The 26,688-nt window shown below is 40.6% G+C and overlaps 1 protein-coding gene across 1 annotated transcript in view; it reads left to right on the top strand.

The window, feature by feature from the left end:
- KIF26B (kinesin family member 26B) overlaps positions 1-26,688 on the top strand; it is a 285,388-nt gene that overhangs the window by 203,423 nt on the left and 55,277 nt on the right. The window contains exons 6-10 of the mRNA XM_032102636.1: positions 15,054-15,260; positions 16,798-16,891; positions 19,010-19,272; positions 21,942-22,125; positions 25,941-26,100. Coding sequence (XP_031958527.1) covers positions 15,054-15,260; positions 16,798-16,891; positions 19,010-19,272; positions 21,942-22,125; positions 25,941-26,100 — 908 coding nt within the window. The remainder of the gene's footprint in view (positions 1-15,053; positions 15,261-16,797; positions 16,892-19,009; positions 19,273-21,941; positions 22,126-25,940; positions 26,101-26,688) is intronic.

Below are 26,688 nucleotides of genomic sequence, written 5' to 3'. Positions count from 1 at the left end.
TTTGGGTTCATTTTACAACCTATGAGGCCATTAATCAGGACTATGTAAGGTCTCCTAATGCAGTTTTATATAATCTGTATGTTTATGTTTTGACATGATGAATTGTAACAGCTTAATTAAAATAATATTAAGAGGTTTACTGAATTGCACAGTATCTGAGGACATCCCAAGATAGTCACTCCACTAAAAATGTGCCTTGTTTTATCTTATTACACACATAATTCCTGAAGCACCTTGATAGAGACTACATTTCTTGAAACATCTATAAAAATTGGTAGAAATCAATGACAGAATGAATTTCCTTTATATTACATATCATATGTTGCATGAATTTCCTTTTCATATGCAATGTTAACCTTACCAAAACTTGTATCGGATATTTGCTACTATGTGCATTCACCTGCAGTCAGGTGAGATGTGCAGCATTTAACAGAAATACAGGAAGAGCAGTGGTATAGACAAAGTAGTGTGTGAACCATGACATATTACCAATTATTAGCTTTATCTTAGGGAATAATCTGAATCAAAATCTAGATGTAATTATACCCAAAGTTGAGATGCACACTGTCCAAAGATCTATATTCCAATTTTTTATTTGTATAGCAAAAATACTATGTAAGAATGAAAGATACTTGACTATTAAAGAGGTAAACACAGGACTGCATGGTTTGCAGCACTCGCAGATGAGTGTTGCTGTGAGGGCAGTCCTTAAAAAAAATGAAGCTCTACTAAAGTAGAGCTTTAGTAATGGGCAACAGGTGATAAAGGCAGCTTTAGACATGCAATTAAAAACTCGAGTTGTTAATTTTTCACCTTAAGAGTTGTCATAATGCCTGTTACTGTACCTGAAGTTTCCCAGCTGGACAGATTTATGCTCCATTCTGTCTAAATGTAGTACTGTCAATTCCAGGAACTATTTAGAAGGTTTTATGTACTGAAAGAAGTGAGGAAAAACCAAGTTGATCCAAGTTTGGGCTTTGGCTCCACCAGTGAAAATCTGAATATTGTTGTGGTTGGCGTGACTGATTTGGATTCTGGCCCAGCTCTGGCTACACTGGCTTTCTGTGCTTCTCACATTTCATACTGATGTATATGATCAGTCTGGCTCAAGTCATTTCAAGACATACCCTTTTCAGGTTTATTGGTATAAAACCATCCTTCACCAGACAGGCAGGCAGTAGATCTGTCTCCTTCTCTAACACATAGCGCTGATTTAGGATCACGTTAGATTTGAAGTTTGAATATTTCATCAAAGTTCCTTCTGTGCTGCACATTAAAAATGACTCTGTAAGTGTAATTTGTTGTGGTACCTTCTCCCTTTTATCACTCTGATATATTTTACCTTGCTTATTTGTTCTGCCTATGCTCTAATCTGTTGTGGAAAGATGCTTTTTAATTAAAAAAAAAAGTCATCTTCACCCCGCTTTTTCCCCCCTTCATTAATCTCTCTGTTTTGTGATGAGCAACAAAACCTTACAGGCATCAAAGAATGTTTCTTTCCTGATACTAAGCTACAGTGGTGACAAGCATGGAGGATGAATTATCTTAACATGAAAGATCCCTTTCTTGCTCAAGAAAAGGCTAGTTGCTTCAATCATTTGTGAAACCTGTGCACTGACTGCTACTTTTATAGCCATTGTCTGGCATGCAGTGCCACCAAGGACAAATAGCAGTGTCACCAAAGAAATTGTCATAGTAGGTAGAAAAGCACTGTTTAAAGAGATGGATTTAGAAACAGGTTAATTGTTGTAATAGCTAGCATATCTCCAGTAGTATCAACAGAGTGGCTCTCTGCAGGAATTGCTACCCATCAAAGGCACCAAGGCAACCAAAGTGGAAATCTTCAGATTTTAGAGATGAAGCAGCCAGCTCTGTCACCCGACTCAGAGAGAGAGATGGAGCTGTGGAACTGTGTCCTGCCCACCCCATCAAGGTTCTCCACTTGTTCTTATCCACCACCAGATTACTCTTTTTATCTGCATCAGAAAAGAGAAATCAAATGGCCAGTGTAGTCCAAGGTAGCTAAAAGTGAAGCCTTCTTAAGCAGTTCCTAACAGATCAAGGGCCTCATCTTTAGAAACTAAGCTTACAAAGCTATTGCAGTCCCCATCCTGCTGCATCCCATGTACAATGAAAGGAGTCTTGCTTGGATATGTACAGTCCAGGATGAGATTATTCTTAGCTATTTAAATAACACCATGAAGACTGATCACAGTGGACTCAGCCTCTGACAGCTTTGGCACTTAAAATTAAGGTTTTTAAGCCACATAGGACTAAAGCAAACTTCATTAAACCTCTATTTTCATGATCTTGCTCATGTTTGTGGATTGTGATTATAGCCCTTAGCTAGTAATTGCTACTCTATTTACTGCTGGATCAGGATTATCAGCAAAGTATTTGGAGTTACCTTGTGCTTCTTTGTTAGACCATTTATTAAGAAATGTAAAAGCTTTCCAAGACAGTAGAAACTACTTGTTCCTTTGATACATGCTGCTCCTAGATATCAGGAAGAGATAAAGTGCTTACCCTTGTCTTGATTTGTAATGTTTGTCTGATTACCTCGTTAATCTGGGGTTTTGAAACCCAAATACAAATGCATTTTTGCATTTGTATTAAGCAGCTCAGCCTGTCTAGAGTTACAATGAGGATTGTTTTAAAGGGGCACCTGGAAACCAAGTTAAAATAATCCTGTATAACTAGCAGCTTAGGGACAAAGTACTATTGTGGCAAAATTTTACTTTAACAAAACTCTGGTAATGACCATTGCATTCATACTCAGTAAGTCCTTATTTTGTGTTTTGTACATGGAAAAATCTAGTTATACTCAGTATAAAAAACATATTTTCAAGACTCAACAATGTATGTTTTTATAATTCTTGTGGATAGCAGCTGCAGGCTATCAGTCTGGACCCTTGATAAATGATTTTGACATTTCCTGCAGACACTCCTCATGAAAAAGGCTTTTTATTTATTCTCAAATGTTGAATTCTGCATTATTGATCAGGTGCCATTCATTAAGGTTGCTACTTGCTAGAAGAATTACACAATTCCTAAGTTACACACAGCGTAATGAATTATTCTGTTGACAAATAGCAGTATTAAAGGAATGTTAAGGTTGCATGGTTAAGCACTCAGAAGTCAGAAAATGGCAGTCGAGGTTGAAGATGATGGAAATTTTACCCAAATTAAGATTGCAGAATTACAGCTGAGGGCATGTAGAAAGACTACTAACAGGCACTGGATATTTATTCTAGGACAAGTGATTGGTTACCAGTGTATTCACCAATATTGCTGGTATTTGTTGCAACATTTAACAAAGCAGCAAACAGTGGATGAAATCATTAGTGGTAGGGGTCACAAAGCAGATGGCTCTTCACTGGCTCTTTCTCATTGCTATAGAGCTGCATTCATCAAGGAGGAGGGTCAGTGGCAATTTTACACTGTTATACTGCAGCTCAGGGTAAAAGAAGTTAGTAGGTCTCTGTGACAGGAGACAAGTTCCATTTGTCAAAGTACTGTTTGCATTTAGTTCCCATCAGGGGCTTCCATTTAGTTTCCTTTCTGTCATTTTTGTTTATGTGCCTCTCTGATTTGGTATCATTTTTGTTCTGTTCTGTTTATGTTTAGTACGAAATAAAAAAGCACAGGAAAGCAGTACACTCCTGGTATCTTGGTTCTGTGATCAGTCAGGCCAGGATCAGTGCTAAGCAAACAGAAGCATCCTCATTGCCTGCATACCTGGATTTCTTCCCATGGGAACACAGGATGCGGTGGAGATGAGCTGTACTGTACCTGGAGTCAGACGCATGCCCAGGAGTCAGCATCACAGAGTACTACACAGAGATCCTTAGAACCAGCTGTGCAGACTTGGCTAATATGTCTCTGGGTTTTTCCAAGCAAGTAAGAGCATCCTTGTACCACCAGAGGCTGTGTTTGCTTTTGGGAACAAATTTGCTCAGACATAGGACTTCCTTGGATTTTATTTCCTTCAGGGGTAAGAGTCAGGCTGTAGTGCCTTCTAGAGGCTACTGAAAATCCCAACATGATGTTCACTACTGGTCAGAAAACAAATGAATGTTAGGACTGGGGAAAGCATAAACAGTCCAGAGTCTGAGAAGCACAAGCAGTCAGAGCCTCAGCAACTGGTTCTGGAAGAGTTGGGAGAGGTAACTTCGTGTACTGTGTGTATCCAGGGGAGACTTCTGTGGGGTAGTTCTCACCCCACCTCCAAAAGGAGTGCCAACATCCCACAAATGGCACTATAAACACATCCAACCTAAACAGTGTCCCCAGTGGGCTGCAGATTTGGTTTAGACTACAGGCTGACTCATTGGAGCCCATGGCTCCCTCTGCCAAGATGTGTTCCTCCCAGTTTGCATCTTGGGTCACGTGAGCCATACAGGTATTGGCAAAGCACGGTTTGAGAGGGAGCAGAGGGATGGCAGTGCAGCCCACCACAGTGGGAGGCTTACGGGGTAGAATGCTGGATCACTGTTGGAGATGGAAGATTATGGAGTTGTGTGAACCTTCAGATGCATCTTGTATGACCTTGTCTTCTATTCTCTTGTTATGGGCACAATAAATAATTCTGTTTATTTCAAGGGAATGCAGAATTAAGCCCAAAATAAAAGTCGGGGATTTCTATTAAGGCTCAAGAAAAAGCACTTTTAAGTTGAGATAATGTATAATTACAAATGGATCTCATTCATTCTGAGTGGGTGCTTGGCTCTGAAATTATTGTGCCTCCCTGTACCACTGCTAAAGATAGAAGCATGAGGGTACTATTAAATAGGATGCAACATGAAAGAAAAAGTAAATTTAATATTATGTTTATGCCCTTGTAAACATTATAGTCTACAGTTAAGGGATAAGAAAGGGAAGAACCAGAGTTCAGGTAGTCTATTTAGGTAAAGCACACTTTTCCTGGGATCTTAGACAATTCATCTACTCTTAAGCTTTATTTCTGCCATTGAAAATTAAGAATAATTGTAAATATGTCTTGATCCTGTCAGAAGACTGCAAAGCCCCGAGGGATCTTCAGATGAAATGTTCACTAGCAATGTAGATCATATCATTGCTTGGATCCAGGTTTTATCATTTCCTCGTTTTCCAAATTTAATTTTATTGGGGGTTGTTCCTAACTAAGGTCAAATCCTCATCTCATATAGTTGCAGGTAAATAAGGAATTATTGCTGAATTCAATGACACTATAATGTATTACATTCCTCACTAAAGCATCTAGCTCTACCCCTTGAAGTTTCTACTGATTGTTTCATGCAACATATGGTACTGGAGGCTGCTTATACTCCTCCTGGAGACTGCATTTCTCCTCTGAATACCCAAGCACTTATTAGATATCTCCCCTCTGTTGCCTAACATGATAATTGTAGCCCCTTTGTTTTATATAGACTCTCTTTCACAATGTGGCCCCGTGCTTTCTTCGGGATTTTTTTCCTCACCACGAATTCCCAAATTCCTAGTCAGAACCATCCCTTTTATTTACTGTCTGTCATTATGAGCTGCCACTCCAAAGTTTTACACATTTTTTTTCCACACTTATCTGCATTAAACTGCAATTTTTCACTTCTGGCTTGGTTTAAATAATGTAAATCCTTCTTGTCTGATTGTATTGCTATTTGTTATTTATGGTGGATGGTGTACACTTTTATGTGCGGACTGGGGAATCTTCTTTTGTATGCAGCCATGGAGATCATCTTTATAAATAATGGAAAACCTTACAATTGTGATTATACATCTATTTGCAATACCTGTATATCCTTTGTTTCTCTAGCACTGAAAAGATGTCTCAAAGACACGTGTAAGGGAAATTTTGTCTTTTATCTGCATTCTTTCCATAGAAATTCTTGTTTCCTTAGACAAAAAACCAGAGAGCCTTGTTCATCTTGGAATTCCTCATCTCCTGAGAATATATAATGTGAAGCCCTCAGTGTCACACTTTCTTGCATTAGTGATAAGATGACCTGCTGCTCATACTTACGAAGCTGCATCCTGTGCACCTCTTTCACAGCTTCACAAAAAGGGAAACTGGAGCTTTAAGAAATAGTATAGCAGACATAATTATCAAGGCACGTGCTTGAGATATTGCTACTGCTTCTGCTTTCTATCAACACCAGTCCTTGTGACAGCTGAGGCAGTTCAGTCATGTTTTGCTGGAAGGGCAGGTTTCTAAGAGAAAGCTTAAATACGCAAAGCAAAGTTCTCTTCAGTCTTTCTGCACAGCAGCCAGAGAAGAGCATGGCCTATGAGAAGGAGCCAAGTGACTCACCATTGCTGTCTCCCTGCTCCCCAGGGGGCTGATGGCAGCCTTATGCAGGCAGCAGGAAGGACAACGGCCTTGTCATCAATCACGAGAGCAGAGAAGTTCCTTTAGGGAGCCTGCCTTGCTGATGCCGCAAATGTGTTTCATGGGTTTGGCTGATTTGTCTGTAGGATCTGTAGATATCAAGCCAGGTTGGAATAGAACAGAGCAACATATGGCACATCACATGCTTGGGAGATCACCACTGCACAGACTGAGTTTCTTGTATTTAACATAGAGAATGCTAAACATGGCTAAGCTGTGCAATGATCTGTGACTGGGACAATTCCGTGGCTTAACCATGGCAGGCAGCTCAGTCCCACACAGCCTCTTGCTCAGTCTCTCCCAGTGGGATGTGCCAAGAGAATCAGAAGGGTGAAAGTGAAAATCTGTGTGTTGAGATAAAGACAGTTTACTGGAAAGAGCAAAAGCTTCATGCACAGGCAGAGCAAAATAAGGAATTCATTCACTACTTCCCATGGGCAGGCAGGTGCTCAGCCATGTCCAGGAAATCAGGGCTTCCTCACGTGTAATGGCCACAACTCAGCTCATCTCCCTCTTTCTCCTTCTTCCCCTGCTTTTATATGCTGAGCTGCCATATAGTGGGGGTTATCCTTTCAGGCACTTGGGGTCATCCATCCCGACTGTGTTCCTTCCCCGCTTCTTGTACACCCCCAGGCTACTTGGCAAGGTGATACAAGATGCTGTAAAGGCCTTGACTCTGTGTAAGCTCTGCTCAGCAGTAACTAAAATGTCCCTGTGTTGTCACATCATAGGGACAACATATGTTTCATCATAAATCTACAACACAGTCCCATACCAGCTACTGTGAAGGAACTAAACCCAGTACAGACTATAAAATAAATTAAACAGGAACAGGAAATATTCCTGGACACTGGCACTCAAACATCGTAGTCCTGCATTGTTAACAAGGTCCCTGGCATGGTGTTGGGCACTCGTCTCTCCCAAAGAACTCCAGGCATGGCTCTCAAATTAGCACGGGCAAGGGAGCATCTTGCAGGCTGTTGGATATGGCCACACCATAGCAGAGGATGAGAATTACAGGGAAAGTTGCCAGTTCTCCATTTTGTGCCAGGTAACAGTTTTTATCTTGTTTAATTTACTACATAAACACTTTGTGTCTAAAGACCCTTTTGAAAAAGCTGTATTAAGTAGGAAAAAAGGAATGGGTGAAATGCTCTACTCACTGAAGTGAAGCAGTATATATGCTTGATTTTGAAAGGTACCAAGGAAAAGATGAGCTCTAGAATTCATGGCAGTCAATTGTACTTGTACTATGCACAGAGAAATAAGTTCTTGTCATAGTGGGGGAAGCAGAGTAAATTTTTGCAGTAGTGTGTTGGAGCCTTAAGTAAGCATCTGCTCACTGTACTGATAGGCAGTGGGTGCATGCTTACATACCTGCAGATCCACTGCAGGGAAGACAAGATTTGCCAGCTGATCCCATGTTGTTCATGCTGGGATTGTTGAAGGCTGTTTTGGCTTGTTCAGTTCTTAAGAAAATACCACTCTCAGTGATGTTTAAAGATATTCTCAATAAAAGAAAAAGAAAAATAATTTCATCCCAGCACATGGGCTGAATTACCCTGTTGTTGGTCCCATTGTAGGTGCAGGTATGTGGAGAATGTCAGAAGCTGGGAAAAATCCTCCTCCTGCTTGAGGCAACACACAGACTGCCCAGTTATGCAGTTCTGAAATGCAGACTTGCCTTAAAGAAATCATAAGAAAGCAAAAGGAAAGCCATGAACCCAGTCTGCATGTGGGGAGCCTTAAGAAAAGACTGTTTTCCATGACGGGATGTTCCTCATGTCTTCTTTGTTTTTTTTTTTTTAATTTAATTTTTTTTAAGAGTAGAAGAAAGTTGCAGTGGTCTCTGTTAAATTAGAATCTAGTAAATGCTGAAGTAGCAATGTTACAGCTGAATGGCTGGGCTGATGTATGTGCTGGTTTCAGACAGTGTTGGTGCTCAGCACTGTCTTTCAGCTGTACCAAACCACAGTGACAAACTCACAGCTCCTGCTGCCATGAACAGTACTGGAAGTGACTGAGCTGTGCCCTCTGACCTGAGTGTATTACACACCAGATTTTATTGAATTCATTATTAAAGTTGCATCGTCCAGCTGAAAAAGTATGCAATCATGGTAAGTGCTTCCCATTATTGCTACAAGTCCAAATTAGTTTAACTGCTGTACAGGATGAGGTTGATGAGCTGGTAAAATTTCAGCAATTACACAAGATAGAAACAGAGGAACTGTTGTAAAAAAAGAGGAGACCTGCATGCTCTAATGCTATTGCTTTTTCAGTTGTTTTCACTGCTTTTCCAAAGCATCAGTATCAGTAACAGCCTTTTCCACCAGCAGCAAGAGTGTTCAGGCCTGTGTGTTTTCTAATTTGTGCTAAAGAAAAGCACTGAAGCCTAGGAGAGTTACCTTTGTGCAAATAGAAAGAGAGGACAATGAGGCCTGTTTGCACATGCTTCCTGACCAGCTCACACTGGCATAATTCACCTGAGTTTGTTTGTGGGTTTTTTTTCCAAATGTGACCATATTTCCATTAAAGCCATGTCCACTCATAGAATCCTGCATTTGTTGCATTCTGGGTCAGTCTGTTTATCTTGACCTCCTAGATTTCATGTTAGCATGATCAACTAATTGTCTCATGATCTGTGAGAAAAATCTTTTAACATACTTACAGGTGGTTTCATATCCTCTGGGATTCAAGCTTTACATCCATCATGCAAAAGCATGTAAGTGCACAAGCGTATGGGATGGCCTAGATTTTCTTGTGCCATAGTACTTTGTGGCTGGCTACAGCAAAAATGCATGCCTCCCACCATTATTTACAACTGTAACAGCGAGAAATTACAAAACCTACTCTTCATTAACCTCCAATAAGGCTGTTCCTGCAGCCAGTGATTGCCATTACATTGATGGAGTGCTGAAACAGCTCAATAGTCCTGGCTGGCCTGTCTCGCCTGTGACTGCACTGCAGCTCCTGCCTCCCACCACTACCCAGCACACGTCCAGCAGAAGCCGCTCAAATGATTGATGAGAAAAGCAGCTCATAAAGGCAAGCACAGTGCCTGAAGCAACAGCTGTCTAGCCCTGTCCCTGCAGTAATTAGATAAATGAACCCCAAATGAAATCTTACAGGCAGGAGTAGAAGGAAGTGATAATATCCCCAGTGTTGATCTCTGCTTGTGTTGCCTCATTCCAGTCTGTGTTTGTAGCTATTCGTGTGTGATACAGATTTGACACTGCTTACCTCTCCCACCTTCCCTGCTCATTTTGCTGCTGGTCCTGCAGACAGACCCCTGTGGGCACAGGAGACATGGCAGTGTCACTGCTTTCTTTTTTTTTATATCTTTGGCACCAGATCTACTTTGCAGAGTGTGCTGAACCTTTGTCCTTCTCCACAGAGTATGAACATAACAAAAGGTCCATGACAGGTCACAGATTGAGTTTACCTGAGGAAAATCCTGCAATTAGCAAATTCCTTCTTTGAGAAATAGTAGTTGTGTTTATAGGGATGCATAAGATAAAAAAGGAGAAAGAAAAATGGTTCAGGCAACTGAAATTTTCAGAGTTGATTAAAAGGCTTATGATTATTTCTACAGTACAGTAGCATAGTGATAATACAGCAATTCCCCTGGGTCTTCCCTTGGGGCTACTGAATGGTATCCATGAAGGAACCCACCAGTGCCAATAATTGCCATTTAGAGAGAAATTTATGAAAAAAATTATATATATTCATAAAATGCTTTAAAAAACAGTGTATATGATTGAAATACACACACATGTGTAAAATAAGTACATAGACAAATATACAAAAAAAACCCTTTTGAGGAAGCCTGATTCTGCTCTTATTTGTGGCATTTCACATCTGGAGTAATATTGTGAATTCAATGACTGTAGAACTCATGTAAGAGCAAATCATGTCTTTGAAGGCAGGAACTGAAGTTCAGAGACGTAAATAGGGGTGCTGTTGGATTAAATAGTTGTCCAGTGAAATCCTGTAAACTCATAGGAGAAAGCACATTAAAAAATGCTAACAGCATGAGCAGAATTAAGAAGTTATATCCTATAAAAGGCACAGTAGTGATGCAGAGCAAGTGACCTTTTCTTTTATTCTGTCTCTCCACTCCTAAGCTGGAGTAATTTCTTGCTGAGTTCAGCCAAATTTGCATGGGTGTAAAATGATATCAAAATTAAGCTCAGGTTGTTTTACCAAGAGTGCATGTCTCAGGAGATTGCTTTCATGTTTCCCCACGGAAACAGTCAGAGGTACATCTAGGGCTGGGCACAGCCAAGATCTGGTCACTGGAATTCAAACAAGAATTTCTGGCAGACTGAGTGGTCCCAGTAATCGCAAGTGGTATCTCTGAGACGCTTCAATTACAAGAGATTAGTGGGAAACTGTAGCAGTGGACTAAAGGAGTAATGACACACGGGAAGTGAAGCAGAAAACCCACTTTCTTCGTTTTAGAAGAAGTTCAATTTATACTCTATTTAAATATAAATTGCAAGCATAAAGTATTAGAGTTCTTAAACTTCACTCTTCAGTTAGTTTCAAATTAACCATACCATATTTCTGAGTTCCCCAGAGCAGCACCGTGATCTTCAGCCTGTCTGTTCCTTAAATTGAGCTGAAGTCTTTTGAGTCCAGTAAGTTCCTATGCTACCCCTATAGCTGGTTGAGTTACATTTGCCCACCCCTGTGCTGCCTCCCCTGTGGTGTGGATTTTTAGGGGCCAGCACGGACTCTGAGCCTCCCCTGCTAACCCCCAGCTATAAATTGCATGAAGGACTGTGAAACAGCAGGGCAGGAGGCTGTGGTCTCCCATCATTTCTACTGCTGTAGCTTAGTTGATTTACTCTTGTCATAACCACTGTTGGGAAATGCTTTGCCTGAATCCTTGGGTTTAGGTTACAAGCATAATAATGTTTTATAATGGAGTGTGAATCTAATGGCTACTGCCAGTCCTTTGAGGGCAGTCAGTGACTGAATGTCTCAGTGTGCCTGGCAGTGAAGTAAGCTGTGACTCTGCCTCCTGTACAGGTGGGCAGTGTGAAACAGACTGCACTCACAGCTCGTAGTCATACTGCACCTGGACACAGCCATCAGGAGGGGTCCTAGATCCCCAGTCTCAGGCTGATTCCCAGACCACAAGCTTGCCTGGCTTCTCAGAAGATATATCTGGATCAGATGTTTTAAAATCTGTTTTTGTCTGCCTAGTTTACTGTGCCACAGTTACATATGTAGTTCTGAATGTGTTTCTCAGGACTGAAGTTTGCCTGTATTTTGCCTGCCCATTGGATTTTTGTTATAGTCACAGCTCCCATGGCATATAGGGGACATACAGCCTGCACAGATGGGATCTAATTGTTTTCTCATTAATGTAATGTAAATCAGGAGTAATTTGAAAGGGATTGCACTAGTGTGAAACTGGCCTGGAAGAATATTTAAGTGCCTACAAATTACCAGATGAGTTCAAATAATCTATTGTTACTACTTGTATTCTGTGTCCACCACGCTCATGTGCCTAGCTTTATTTTTGCTGGCATTTGATTTTTGCTGGAGACTGTCACGCAGATTTGTGTTTGTGTGTGTGCACGCTACGGAATTTGGGCCAGGCACTGTGCTGCCCAGAAGGGGCATTTTTATTATGCTTAGAGCAAAAAAGAATAACTTTAGGCAGCCTACAATGTAGGCACCTATATCTCAGGTGAACATTTAAGATGCCTGTGGTGCTATAGAGAAAGCAAGAGGTATTTGTGGAGTTCATCTGTTATAAAACAGAACATGCAAATTAAGTGCTAGAAATGCCTGTTCCTCTCTGTTGCCTGCAAAGGGGTCAGACAACTGACTCAGAGCCAGCTCCTGCAGGCTGATCTAAATGGAGGTGAGTAGAATTACCTATGATATGGTGTCCCAAGGCACACAGACATCTTCCTGATGAGTAAGAAGTGGTCCAGCCATGAGAATACCCACATGTAATTAATATAATATTCCTCTACCCGAACACATAAGAATGTGCTCTTTTCCAGCCTAAATTATTCTAGGATTCTGCGTAGACATGGGGCTTAGGGGCACGTCTTAGTGCTGGACTTGGCAGTTATAGGTTAACAGTTGAACTCAAGATCGTATGGGTTTTTTTCCCAACCCATGCAATTCTGTGATTCTGTGAACCATTATTTCTCAAAACAAAAATCCCAAATGCACATGAAATACAAAGGTTCATGGCAATAGAAGTATTTTTCTTGAGAAATGTCTATATTCAGCCGTGTTGAGGAGCAATATATGCTGTTAGACAGTGCCTGGGGCTTCTGAGTTGAGGGTTTTTTGGTTTTTTTTTTTTGCTAGAGGTTCATTCACTTTATCTGATGCTAGTAAATTTTTAGGATTTCAGTTAAATTGGTATTTTACTCTTGGGAAAGAGGAACCTGATGCCTTAGCTTCTGTCACTACAGCTGTTGGAAGTTAGGAGGATTTGCAGTGTTACTTCAGTAAGAAGTGGCAGATATTAATCTGATTTTGTGTGAACAGGTTTAGATCTGGACTCATGCCAGTGATATTACATCATAACAAAGCTGGTGTAGCTGAGGTTAAAACTGAATGCCCATACAGTTTGAGGCCAGAAAGAATTCTTAGACTGCCTGTATATGAAAGATTGTTAAATTTCACACACTGTCCATTCTCCAAAACCCTAAAAAACTTACCCCAGGGTAATTGGTTAACTCTCCTTGGCACACAAAGATCAAGGATCTGAAGGTTATAGTTTCATAGCAGCCAAAAATATGCATAAGCTTATAGGGAAAGAGTTTTCTAAAGCAAGCATTTTATTTAAAGTAGTTGAAGAATAGCATTTATTTTGTTTTCCAGAAGATCAGTCTAATACTCTTGATATTGGTATCTACTTTAAAATGTGGGACACAGTAAAAGAAAGCTAGAGGCATGTGAAGTTGAAAATAGGAAAACAGCACAAGATTGATACTGCCCTTTGTTTTCTTGCTCCTCTAGGATTTACAGTTGTACTCCCTTCCTCCCTTCTAACTTGACCAGTGCTTCCCTTCTGTTCTTCCAGAAGACCTAGGAATAAACAGACCTTGCCCAGTTCATGTGGACTGACCGGGTGTATTGGCTGCTGTTGTCCTCAGTAGAAGTCAGCTCTACTTAGGGTTGGGTCCAGAAGAATGCCGTTGGCAAGACATTAGAGGTGTTTTTTTCCAGTTAAAGGTTAGGTTTCACAAGCAGCTCAACTAAGCAAGAATCCATTCCCACCCAAGCAGTATTTTTCCTTTTTTCCTCATATAATTGTGTAAAACTGAAATTGTGTGAGCAGATTTGGGACCATTTCACCATTTAATGACAGTTTGTTTTGCCAGGTTAAAATACTGGAGTCAAATTACCAGTTTGCCTCACTAACGTACAGAGAAGACATCACAGAAATACTGAATAATGCCAGTTAATCTCTGGTCTCATTCTGTTGTCTTCAAAGGAGTTGTGTCAAAAATGAATTTTCCCAGATTTTACTTCTCAAAGCAGCTGATTTATTTGCATTCAGGATGAGCTTGGGCCAGCATGAAATGAGATGTACGTACAAAGAGCATCAGTCTCAGTGAGACCAACAGGAACTGCAGCCCAACTTCTGGGGCTACAACCTCCTCCCAGAATGTGTCTGCAATTCCAGCAGCAGATGTGCTCCCACCCTATGCTGACATGACCCTTTGTGGTCACTTGCATGCCAAGCATGGGTGGGTTTGATACAAGTGACATACAATTAAGGAGCATTAACATAAAAGTTCTGGCTAGTTGGTGAGAAAGCCAATCTGCTCTAGGAGAAAGTGTGCAGGTGTGACTACATCTGGCAGAGAGGTGATGTTTGCCCTCTAAAGTCAGGAGCTCACGTCTGCAGGTAGTGAATTTACGGGGAAAACCAAAGCCAGATTGATTGTCATCTGTTTTACTTACATCTAAATTGCTTACCAACTCAGCTAAGGATACAGCACAACCTCATTAAATCTATGAAGATTTATTTTTGTCTCAGGAATAACATCTTATTATGTAGCTATTTAATGAGTTGTGAGCTAGCATGTTTTAACAAATCTTTTATCGCTTATTACATTCACTCCCTTGATGGTAATTTCAAAATCTGACCATTAAAATGGGACTCTTTTCACAACTCTTTGATGATGGCGCTCAGAACTGTGCACTTCATCTTTGCGTTTGGATTAGAATTGTAAAGGTGTAAATTATAGATCTGGCTTTTATGGGCTCTTATTGATCAGGCTGTTTCACAGGAACTGCAGCAGCTCTGAAAACTTAGCAGTCTAGAATATGTTTCAGCTTTCTTAATTGGGCCACCAGGGTATGGTTAATTTTCAATTTATATTGCGAGTAAGACAAGGTGATGTAATACTTCCTCATTGTACTTGAGTAGCATCGACACTAAAACACCATGATGTGCATTGTAATTCTCAACACACCAGTTACTTGTTGAAGTAGATTGAGAGTTCTGGCTTCATTCACTTTGTAGTTTAGGACAAATTCTGCTTCATACTTTCTGTGTGTTCACTGACTTCCACTGAGACACTAGCTTTGACAAGTACATATGATTGGTCAAAGGTAGCTGGAAAATTCATTCAACATAGCAGTTGTAGAGCAACAAACAGACTAATGAAATGTGCTCATCTTTTTGTGTGTTTGCTGACAGGTCAAAGTCATGGTGCGCATTTCTTCCACGCTTGCCAGAGACACGTCTGAGTCCAGCTCTTTCTTAAAAGTTGACCCCCGTAAGAAGCAAATCACACTGTATGACCCGTTGGCCTGTGGAGGTCAGAATGCTTTCCAGAAAAGGGGCAGCCAGGTTCCACCCAAGATGTTTGCTTTTGATGCAGTTTTCCCCCAAGATGCATCACAGGTATGATCAGAAGAGTTATCTAAGCAGCAGTGTGCACCAGAGCCAAATTGATTTCTGCTGCAGCAGTAGTACTTTCAGGGGACTTATACCAGGGCTGAATTTGGTCTGCCATGTTCATCAATAATGAAATCAGTTTATCAAATTTTAGCTCAATAATGGTGTGCTTTCTTTATTCTTTACTGTAAATAATTTCTCCTAAGATTATACATTCAATAAATGTGCTAAATGGTGCCTAGTAGGAAAATCCTCAATATCAACAAGTTAGTGTATATTATAAAATATTATTATTTGGGGTTTACAGAGATCTGATCAGAACTGCAGTTCTCTATTGTAGTCCTCTATTAACTAAGGGATCAAGGATTATTTTTACAGTGTTCAATTGTACAGTTTGGAATAGGAAGATGGGGATTTTAATCCACAAGTCTTCATTCATGTGTATATATTCAGATTTCTTATCTTTATTAGACTTTGGTCTGGTGAACTATGCTATCCAAATGGCATGAGGACAGTAAAAGAGTGAAATAATATTGCAAAGTATAATTAGAAAACAGTGCTGCAAGGCTGTCTCTGTATTCATAGACTAGACAGAGCTAGGACACAGGGCCATCTGAAGTACTGTCACATCATTGTATCATTGGGTCGGTCCCTCACCCAGTCCTGGTCCAAGCACCTAGCACCTCGCAGACTAACTAACGCCTGGATGCAGTTCAAGGGGCTGGCCTGTGAACACTCCCTTTCTTGGCCCATTTTATTTTCTGTTGTAGAGATAGTCTAGACATAGCCGTGAACTAGGGTGAATTTACATGATTTGTTGTCAAATGCGAAGTGCTTCCCATCAAGGCCTAAATTGTGAATTCTGACTGAGTTTCATCCACTGTTGTTAAGCAGTTGCTGCAGAAGCACTGTAGACCATTCAGCCTGCTTGAATCTTAAATCCACAAATACCTGGGGTAAATTTCTGTGTTGTACTTCTTAAAATACTGCTACAGTCTTCAGAATGGAGTCTACTGCTGCAAAAAGCTGAGAAGACTCATAATAATGCGAGGTCACCTAGCTAATACCAAGGAGGCTGCTCCCTTTACATTCCTTACCCACATGCTAGTGGAACTGAACTCAGTCCATTATTGAGCAAATAATAGAGCCTGCAAAAATTCCTCAGTGTTGGATTGTTTTTTAATCAAATCTGTATTTTAAAATCCCCTAATTCTAACAAACCAACTACAGCCCCTTACAATATGTGAATTTTTTTAACCCCACAAAGGATGCTGATGCATCAGCAAATGAAACTTACTTGACACAGAACAAAAGTCCTGCTTCACATGCTTACACAAGTAATGTCATTCCCATCAACAGCACAGGTCACATGAATGAGACAAGCAGGATTAGATTTTTTGATACTTCAACATGGTATCTGCAGCATGGATGATATTACTACCCCTTTCTAGTGAAAATAATGATTTTCCTTTCTATTGTTAATGCTTTTATTTTCTTTCTTTCTTTCCTTTTTTTTTTTTTTATTTCCCCATACCTGTGACAGGCTGAAGTATGTGCTGGGACTGTGGCTGAGGTGATCCAGTCAGTGGTCAATGGGGCAGATGGCTGCGTGTTCTGCTTTGGTCATGCCAAGCTTGGTTGGTATTGCTAAATTTCCCTATTCGAGCAGCAAAATGAATATTTTTAACCCAGGATTGCTAGTCTATTAGATTAAGTAAAACAAACTTTCATTTGTCTGTGTATATTAATTGTATTTGAAAGTAGTACACTGTGCATGATCTTGTACTAAATCTTCACCTCTTGCTTACAGATCTATTCACTTTGCTTATTGTGTAAATGTTGGACAGCATGCTCTTTGAAACAGAAGTTACCTTTGAATTATTGCTTCATTTCATCTCTTAAATACTATAGCAATTTTGTCTTGCATTGTCTTCAGTCGTTAATGAATGGTCCAACAGTGCTCTACAGTTTTACAGATATGTGCTTGGTGTTGGTGAGGGTTTGTCCAAATGCCACTTTTATCAAGCTGTGTAAAGGCTGTGAGTATTCACTCAAGTATTTGATGTTTGTGATGACTCTCTTCAAGTGCTGTGACTGGGCACCCAAATAGTTTGATTTATATGCTATTCCCTGATTAGACAATTCACTCATTACCAACTTCTTCCAACCGTGTCTGCAACAAATCTCATTCTAATGGTTAACTGAATGTTACTGTTGGATCAAAACTCACACTTTGGACATGCTTCAGTAGCGTTTCAGGTATTCATGGAAGGACAGTAAAATGGAGAATCATCATCATTAACACACTATTCTTCTGAAATAACTGGATTTTGAGAGTAATCATATGTTTTGTTCATGCTTATCTAATTGTATTTTGAAAGTACTGTGTCTTGAAGGAAGAGGGGTTTATTGCGTGTGTGCAATGATCTCTGTTCTTTACTGTCTCAAAGAAACACAGACGTACACATATAACTTAAAAGGATAATTCAGTTTTGCAGGTGGTAAAGAAGATCAAGCTGTATCAGGCCATGATTATCCCAAATTGTAGGCAACAAAACTTGGAGAGCACTGTATGCTGCAATGCAGCCAGGTCTGGTACAATCAATGGAGCAGGTTGCCAGTCCAGTTACACCAGAAGGCCCCTCTGGACCAGGCAGGGGTAACACTAGGATGAGCTCTTAGATGTTTAACCCTGCTGTGACCTGCCAAACACAAAATTGCAAATGAGATGGAAAAAGAAGCCACCAGTTAACAGCGTCTCACAAGTGCTACATGTCCTTTAGAGAGGTATCTTAGCTAGGGTTTTTCTGAAGCATGAGTTGAGTCTCAGCAGTTGCTTTGTTAACTGCACCACCACCATTCCACAAACCATGGACATACCCAGACCTTGACACAGACATGTGCATAGAAATATTTTTCTCACTGATCTTTTTCCACATAGATTCAACATAAGAAATTAAACATAAGAAATGAAACAAAGTAAAGAATCCACAAGTACTTGCTGGAAAAGATGTATACCTTTATCATTTTGCTTATAAATTTAGGAGCTTTAGAAAACTTCTCTGAAAACATTATATGTAGTGACACCTAAAGCAGTGTAAGATGTGTCTGTTCTGAATCAGCAATTTTTTACAGCAAAGAAAAGCCAGAGCTATAATTGCAGACTTAAAAAATACCAAACCAGAGGATGGTTTTGACCCAGATGAAATATTAATTGTTGTGGACCCACTTCTGCACCAAGTGATTGCATATAACTGGTTGGTTTTGTGGTTTTTTTTTTTTCTGAATGAAGTTACATCTGTATCATTCTGGGACCAGGTTTATGTCAATCCCAACTCAGCATTTGAAATATAATCTAGTGCTTTGAAGTAAAATGGTATTGAAAGAATACCACACTTACAGTATTTAAAGTAGAGGTTTTTAGAGACCATGGCATTCCTGCTCTGCTCAATTTCCTCCACGATTCACCCACATCATACGCTGCAGCGTTGCAAGGTGAGGGCCTGCAGCACCCTGCCTTGGGAACAGGAGATGTCAGGGGAATGCATGAGGTAATGATTTTTGAAAGCAGCTCAAGATTTCATCTGCATTTTCCATGTCCTCTTTGTCTACCTGCCTATACTTTCCCATTGCTGACTGTCCTTGTTGTAATGAAGTTGTTTTTATGAAGCTGTGCAGGATAATCTCTCTTGGCAGAAGGCTGTGAAGGTTCTGGGAATGATATTATATTTTCTTCATCTCCCCATTCCTGACAGGGAAGTCATACACCATGATTGGGAAGGATGATTCCATGCAAAACCTTGGTATAATTCCTTGTGCCATCTCATGGCTCTTCAAGTTGATCAATGAACGCAAAGAGAAGACAGGAGCACGTTTCTCAGTCCGGATTTCTGCAGTGGAAGTGTGGGGGAAAGAAGAAAATCTGAGAGACCTGTTGTCAGAAGTGGCTACAGGCAGCCTGCAAGATGGCCAGTCCCCAGGTGTCTACCTTTGTGAAGACCCCATTTGTGGCATGCAGGTGAATCCAAGACTCATTTTACACTGAAACAAGTAACATGACCTTTTTTTTTTTTTGAGTTATTGAGATGGTTCAAATTCAAGAACTACCCAGAGCATAAAGTTTATAGACTTGAAAGTGTTTACTTTAAAACATGCAAGAACTTTATGACCTGCAGCTGCAGGGCCATCTGCTCTCCTGGCCTAAATATTTGCACCTCTGGTATAACTGATATTGAGCAGGGGCTTGTGTTTGCAATAAAATGTGAAAACATTCAGTGCAAACAAAAATCTACCTCATTCTTAAAAAAAAAAGAAAAGAAAAAAGTGTAAAACACTTTTTTTACATTCTCTTTTGTAAAACAACAAGCTAAAATATTTACAGTACTGCAAAAATAGCTGTAGGCCATTAGTATGGCTGTTTATTTCTTTATAAACTACATTATTTATAGCATTTCCATTAGCAGTGTTGTAGGGAGCATTAATTGCTACTTATTAATTGCTGCCAAGAAGTAAATTCCTGAGCTGGGTAAGTCAAGAAAAGCTCAAACTCTTAGGTTTGGAGTTTTAGCAAGAATGATTAACTGGCTCATGTATTTTCTGGGTAACCATGAGAAATTCTCAGCAGCCCTATTTCCTCCCCCCCCCCCCCCACTCCCCGCCCCCCTTCTTGGTTTGAGGGGGAAAAAGGACCTATTCTTTAATTTTGCTATTTTGCTGCTTGTGAGGGAGTAAATCTGCTTTTTGTACAAGTAGATGAAGAGGGAGCAAATGAAGGTGATGGAGCTTGAAAACATTCTTTCAGGTTGAAAGGCAAAGCCTGTTCCAGGGTGGGGAATGGAGGGAGAAGGGAACAGACCTACAGGGTCATGTACCCTATATCCAGCTCCAAACATCTAGAGATCATGACTCACATCCACACAACTGTGAGATTTTAAACAGCAAGTAATAAATTTTCTTATCTCTTTGTGGTTTAAGCTTTTTCGGCATACTTAGGTCATATTTTCCATTCTCTTGCATTCTACCTAAGGACTACAAAGTTGTGTTTTGATTTTAAATAACAATTAGGGTTAATTTTCACTTAACTCCTGACTTTAGTGTTTTATGAAATACTTACTGTATCGCAAGAGATCTCACCCTCTGGTATGCAGTAACTGGAGCAGTCTAGTAAATATGAGAGACTTGAGTCTGCACAGCTCCCATTGGGGTGATGGATGGCTCAGTTAAGATCTGAATTCGCATATGTACGTTGCATGTATTACATAACTGTGTCACAACCAGCATCTCCTTGCAGCTTAATTCTTTACTAAGGTATTTTAGCACACTAGCAATAATAATAAATATTGTGTTATGGTAGCTTATTTTCATATAGGTACAGACAGTACAGCTATATACGAAATTACTTATTTTATATCAGTGAAGAAGAGGTAGCTCCATGAGACGCCTATGCATCTCTGCATTGTGAACGACTGAATTAAATTGCAAGGAAAGAAGCCTTTTTATGTGTGCTTACAAGGCATTCTGGAGTCATGTGTCCTACACCTGAATTCTCCAAATCCTCAGATGAAGGGAGGATATTATATTATAGCCATACAAATATGCAGAATCAGCAGTGTGTATAGCAAATGAATGATCACCATATGTCATACTGTCTGTCACTGGACCTTTCCACATATGCACATTTTCTTGTTGCTTACATTAGTGAGATCAGCCCACAGACTGGCCTGCCTTCTGCTGGCCTTGTTAACTACTTCCTGTCCCCTTCCCTCTTTCCTGAGAGAGCTTAGCCTTCAGCTGTGTCACCAAATTCCATGCACAGCCTCAGCTTTATCCGTCCTCAGGCTGATTAATGGTCGTAAAGAGAAAACAGAAGTACAGTCTTTTGGAGAACTTAACTGTCAGCTATATTGTATAGCAGGAGAACAAACCCCGTGAACGGGGAGTTCCTTGTTGTTTTTATGCCAGACAAAACAAGTCTATCCTGTGGGCCGTGGGCCAGTTCTATGTACTGCCAAAACTAATGCCATCAGATTACACAGTCACGTGTCCCTTCTACAGACAGACTAATCGTAGGTGCCATGAAACATGCAGGCATTCCTAACATTAGGAGGGGTTAATAATATCTGCCCTCCCATGCTGTCTGTCACTTTGAAGAGTTAAGAGCAGGCTGCTGACAGGGATTGAGGTCCAGCAAATGTGAATGTATGTACATTACCTGCCTTGTTCCATTTAGTGGATTGCCCTGGCTTGCGAGCAGGTGCATAATAAACCTGTGGTATGAAGGGGCAAGGAAAAGGCTTCTCTTCTGTGCTGCTCCTCATATGCCATGGGGCAGAACACAAACACAAACTTCAGTCCTGCTATTTTTGAGATTTATCTGTGGACTGCTTCCTTCTAACACTTTCTGAAGGATAACACGTAGCCCTGCCTCTGCTATTTTCCACCAGCTGATGAGTTTCAGATTGACATGTCTTCCACAATTTTTTTCCCCCTTCTAACCACAAGGGCTCCTGGAGGGCATGTTACTGCCACTGCCAGTGTCAGGAGGGTCTCATTCCATTGGGTGCTTCCTCCTTTTCGGTCCCAGGAGAAGCGAGTGTACCCACACCGTGTGTTGATTGCGGGAAGTTGTCTGGCGGTGTTTACCTGTGTGGGAGTTTCTCAGCCATTTCTCCCTGGTGTTAACTGCAGCTTCAGAACCAGAGCGAGCTCCGCGCCCCTACGGCAGAGAAGGCCGCCTTCTTCCTGGATGCCGCCATCGCCTCCCGCCGCAGCAGCCAGCGGGACTGCGATGAGGAGGATCACCGCAACTCCCACATGCTCTTCACCCTGCACATCTACCAGTACCGCATGGAGAAGAGCGGCAAAGGCGGAAGTAAGCTGTCCTCTTGCTCCTCTCTGCCTCCTTCAAGCCTGCCTGCAAACTGGGCCTTCAAACAATGTTCTTTAGTGGTGAAAATTAGTTCTCCATTCTGCATGCAGTGGGGCCACTTATACCAACAGACTGTCCACGTGCCTGGTGAAGACCTTCCAAAGGCTGTTAAAGGCCACTGGGGATTATTACCATCATTTGTCAGTTTAGTTGCTCTTGTGGAGATACTGGCAGTTCTCAGCCCTGTGTGGGCCTCTGTATCTGGAAAAAAAAAAAAGGTGCTTTTCAAATTGGCTTTTATTATTATCTTTATAGATAGCGTTGAGGTCATGGATTAAAATATTGTGGTGACTGGAATTCCTTGCCACCCTTATGTTAACTGTTCCTCTTTGGCACCTAAATAGGGCAGTGTGTGTGGAAGCTGACGTTGACAACCCATAAACTATACCCTTTCTTGGAGATACGTGGTATTTTAGTTGCTGGCCCAACTGTGTGTGTGCAAAGGACTCTTATGGTTCTTTGTAAAGGGTCTGGATTTTTCAGATAGGCTTGCTCCCTCTCTTTGCCATGTATACTTTCACTGGCTTTTGTCTTTATTTCCATATCCCACTTTTAAATGAGGAAAAGGTGCTTCCATATCTACATATATATTTTTGTAATTTTCAAAGCTTTCATTTTTCTCACACCATTTATATTTTTTATTATATTTGTCTTCTGTTTCAAGTCTCCCAAATTGTTTATGACTGCAGATATACAGAGAGGGATTTTTTTTTTAGTAAATTCCAATGATAAAAGATTTGTATAAGAAGTATCCCTGCTGAAAAAGAAAACTCTGACATTAAAATTCTTTTTTTTTAAATAATCATTTTTTTACAGGGAAAAATGTTTGTTTGAAAGACACCAGAAACATCTGCTTCTTTAAATTCATGGGCTTAAGTAATTCTGCAGAAACAGCATATGTTTCAGCTCCTGGCCCTGCATAGGTTATTAGTAATAAGGAATAGATTGCAAGGCATGATGTATAGTGGGTGATCACCACTGCAGTATTAATGTCTAATGTTTAAATGAAGAAAATTTGCATTGACTGTACTTAACAAGAGAGAAAAACAGAAAGTTGCTCTAAATGGAAATGCGGCTTGCATGTGTTTAAGTAATAACCCCTGTGGAATTGGCAGGCAGAAATCTCAATTAACTAAAGGTTTATTAATTAACCACCCTGCGGCGGAAAGGAAGACAGTGAATACTCAAACAGACTGGTTTATAGGAATAAAATGGCTGATTTTGAGGGAATAATTATTGCAATTATTTAATGCTCCATACTTTTTACTATACAAAAGTACATGTACACACAGTCCTTCTCTACTACTTTCAAATACCATTAATAAAAGGGAAAATATTATTTTCTTGTGGCTATAATTTCAGAAAAAGAAGACATGATCCTGTTGGATTAGAATATGGCATGCTTTGCCCACTGCCTCTAGTTATATCTTTGTCTCGTGGCCATACCATACTCTTGTCTTCAAGTTCCCATATCTGAGTGGCCTTACAAGCTAGGCTGTGTCAGATCCCACTGATAATTGAATGAGGGGGAATTCCAGCTGCTCAGAAAGGGCGCCTAGTGATTATCACTGTCTCCTGCTATAATGAAGGACTTCTCGGAAAAAAAAAACCCCATGAAGATAGTGGAGATATATAGATTCCAGTAACAGGATTAAAAAAGGACAGAAAAAAGGGGAAAAAAAAAAAGAAACACAGCTTCTAAGTGATAAGAGGTTAAAGGGCTGGATAATGTGTGATTTTGGTAAAAAATGACTGTTAGAATAAGGCATTGGTACTGTACTTACCTCCTTGTTAGATTCATTACCAGGAATGTCATGAAGCAGGCTTAGCACCATTGAAATAAATGACATTGTGGCAGAACTGGCTCACTGTCATTTTTCAGCTGTCAGCTCTGCAATATCTCTGTGACCATAGACAAAAACCCATGTGTTAGGATGTTCCACTTCTTTCCTCTATAGTAGCCAGGCACATTAGTGGAGAATTTGCCTAACAAATAACTTCATTTTCAGATCAATCAAGTGGATCTACAATCTTAGAAATGTTACTTCAATGTGTAAATTAAGTAAGAAAGAAACAACCAGTATGTTACCTTATTCAGGATTTCCTCAAGCTGTATAATAGGAGTATATGTGGAAACAATATGACTGAGCATTTGAAAGGTAGTGATTTCTTCCATTTTCTTTTGTTTCCCTGACATCTGGTAATCTTAGCAACAGCAATATTTATTATATATGATTCAGTAAAGTCACCTATGGTCATTTGCAGTAGCAACCAAATGCATTTCTTTGTTTTTCTAAATAAATGATTGCGAGTGACTCAAGTAAGGTAATTTCAGCCTTGTGAGGACAGTGGTCTTAGAGGACTCAGGGACTCTTTACGGGTTTTAAGGACTCTTAGATGGGAGACAAAGGTCCTCCATGATCAGTTCAGAGGTGCAGATGCCTTACCAGTTCCCCAAGGCAGCCTAACTTTTTCCATTGAGTGCAGGAGCCCACAGTGTGTGTGGATACTTTCTTGTGAGGGGAATACATAGAAGTTCAGTGTTGCCTAACACCTGATATAGCTGAAGAACTAACAGGACTTTAAAGCAGCAGAAGTCACTGTATTTTAACAATTGCTGACAGATACTGGATACATTTTTGGAATGCTATTCTCAAATCCCACAGTACAAATCACTCTCACAGGAGGTCTTCTGTCTTCTTTCATCTTCTCTCTTTTTTCTTACCAAGTGTGCAAGTTGAGATCCTGTGTCAAAATGGCTGTGAATTAACTTGCATAGAGGTAAACTCAGATGTGAAAGTATTTCTGCTTCTCTTTCAGGTGTGTTTGTGTCCTCATGTATTGCTATTACCTTTTGAATTAAGAGCCTAGTAATAAAACTGCCTTTTCCTACAGATTGCTTCTAAACTAGCTCTTGAGAATGGGGAGGAGTGGTCCAAGATCAGATGCAAAAAACTCAGCTAGGAAATTGTCTTGAGGTAGTAGAGAGCTAGAAGCACTTCTGTAAAGTCTACATCGGTCCCACCCTGGATTCATAAGGAACCGTAGACTTTTAAAGAGAGCAAATATCTATTCATCTTGGTGTTTCAATGGTTGGGTAGCATATTTTCACTCTGAAAGTAGTGTGTTGATACAGAGTAAACAAGAAAAAAACCATAAAGATCTATTGCCAGTTTTACAGAAACTGCTTTTGGAACAGAGGTGCTACTTCAAAATCCATCACCCGTGGCATGGCAAACCTTTTCTTAGCTGAAATGATACTGTGAAAGAATATAGGCTTGAAGAAAAATTGAACATCCCACAGATGCCACAGGTTCTTCTTAAGATACAGTATTTAGGGTGGGAAAAATAAGAGAAGTATCCTTACTCGCTAAGCAGGAATTCCCAGCCTGTATTTCCCAGACAGAGAAACAGTAGTGACAGAGAGAGAGAAACAGAGCGAACTCAGGTACAGGCTAATAGAGCTATATTTAAAAAAATATAGTCACATTGGTCACTCTCACGGAGCTAAGCCTGTAGGAGTGGGTGAGTACTCAGCAATTCTTAAGCAAGTCTGGAGTAGGCAGCAATGTCCAACAATGTACAGCCATAAAGGATGACAGGGTGTTAGCAGGACCCCTACAGCTGTGTCTGCTAACAGGAATTAGGGAAGGCTTCTGGGTTGTTTCCTCTTCACAAGTCATGGTGAGTCTTTTGCTTTCCTGGGAAGCTGCTTTTGGAGGCCCACACTAACTGTCTGCTTTCTTTGTTTATGGCAGTGTCTGGAGGTCGCAGCCGCTTGCACCTTATTGACCTGGGCAGCTGCGTGAAAGTGCTCAGCAAAAGCCGTGAGGGGAGCTCTGGCCTCTGTCTCTCCCTGCCAGCACTGGGCAATGTCATCCTTGCCCTTGTCAATGGAAGCAAACACATCCCGTACAAGTAAGTGGTGGTCTGGGTTGTGCCTAATGAGATGACGCTTGAAAGCAGTTTGTCTGTCTGGGCCTGAGGCAGACTGGGGTAAGGAGGAAAACAGTCTGCTGGGGTCAATGCAGCCCTCTTGAGCTACAGCAAAAGCTGCCTGAGGTTCAGTGACACCTGATCTGACCTTACACCTGGTAGCTACACTGTGCTTGACAAATAGGTTTCAAAGGAAGAAGCCTGCTGAAATAGGACCCAGGTGGCTGAAAGAGCTTAAGGTTTGAAGCTCAGCATATTAGGGTTTTGTTTTCTGTGACTGTTCAAAGATTTTTTTAATGTTTCAAAGCATGTGAGAGCATTTCATATTTGTTCCAAGGAGAGGAACATTGCTGCCATAATGCAGCACTGTAGAGAAAATTATCTTGCTGTCCATTGTATGGAGTTTACTTTCTTGGAAATACATGTCACAATGAGCATGCATGTTTGTCATGAGATTCCTTCTGTGGTCTAGGGTTACTTTGCATTTTATTTTTGCATGGTTTGAATCTCAGCTTCTCATTTGCAAAAAAGAAGTAGTCCCTATTTGCCAGAGTAGACCAGTGGCCTTTG

The sequence above is a fragment of the Corvus moneduloides genome, chromosome 3, assembly GCF_009650955.1.
Source record: "Corvus moneduloides isolate bCorMon1 chromosome 3, bCorMon1.pri, whole genome shotgun sequence".
NCBI lineage: Eukaryota > Metazoa > Chordata > Aves > Passeriformes > Corvidae > Corvus > Corvus moneduloides.
This window is presented reverse-complemented; position numbering and strand designations above follow the sequence as displayed.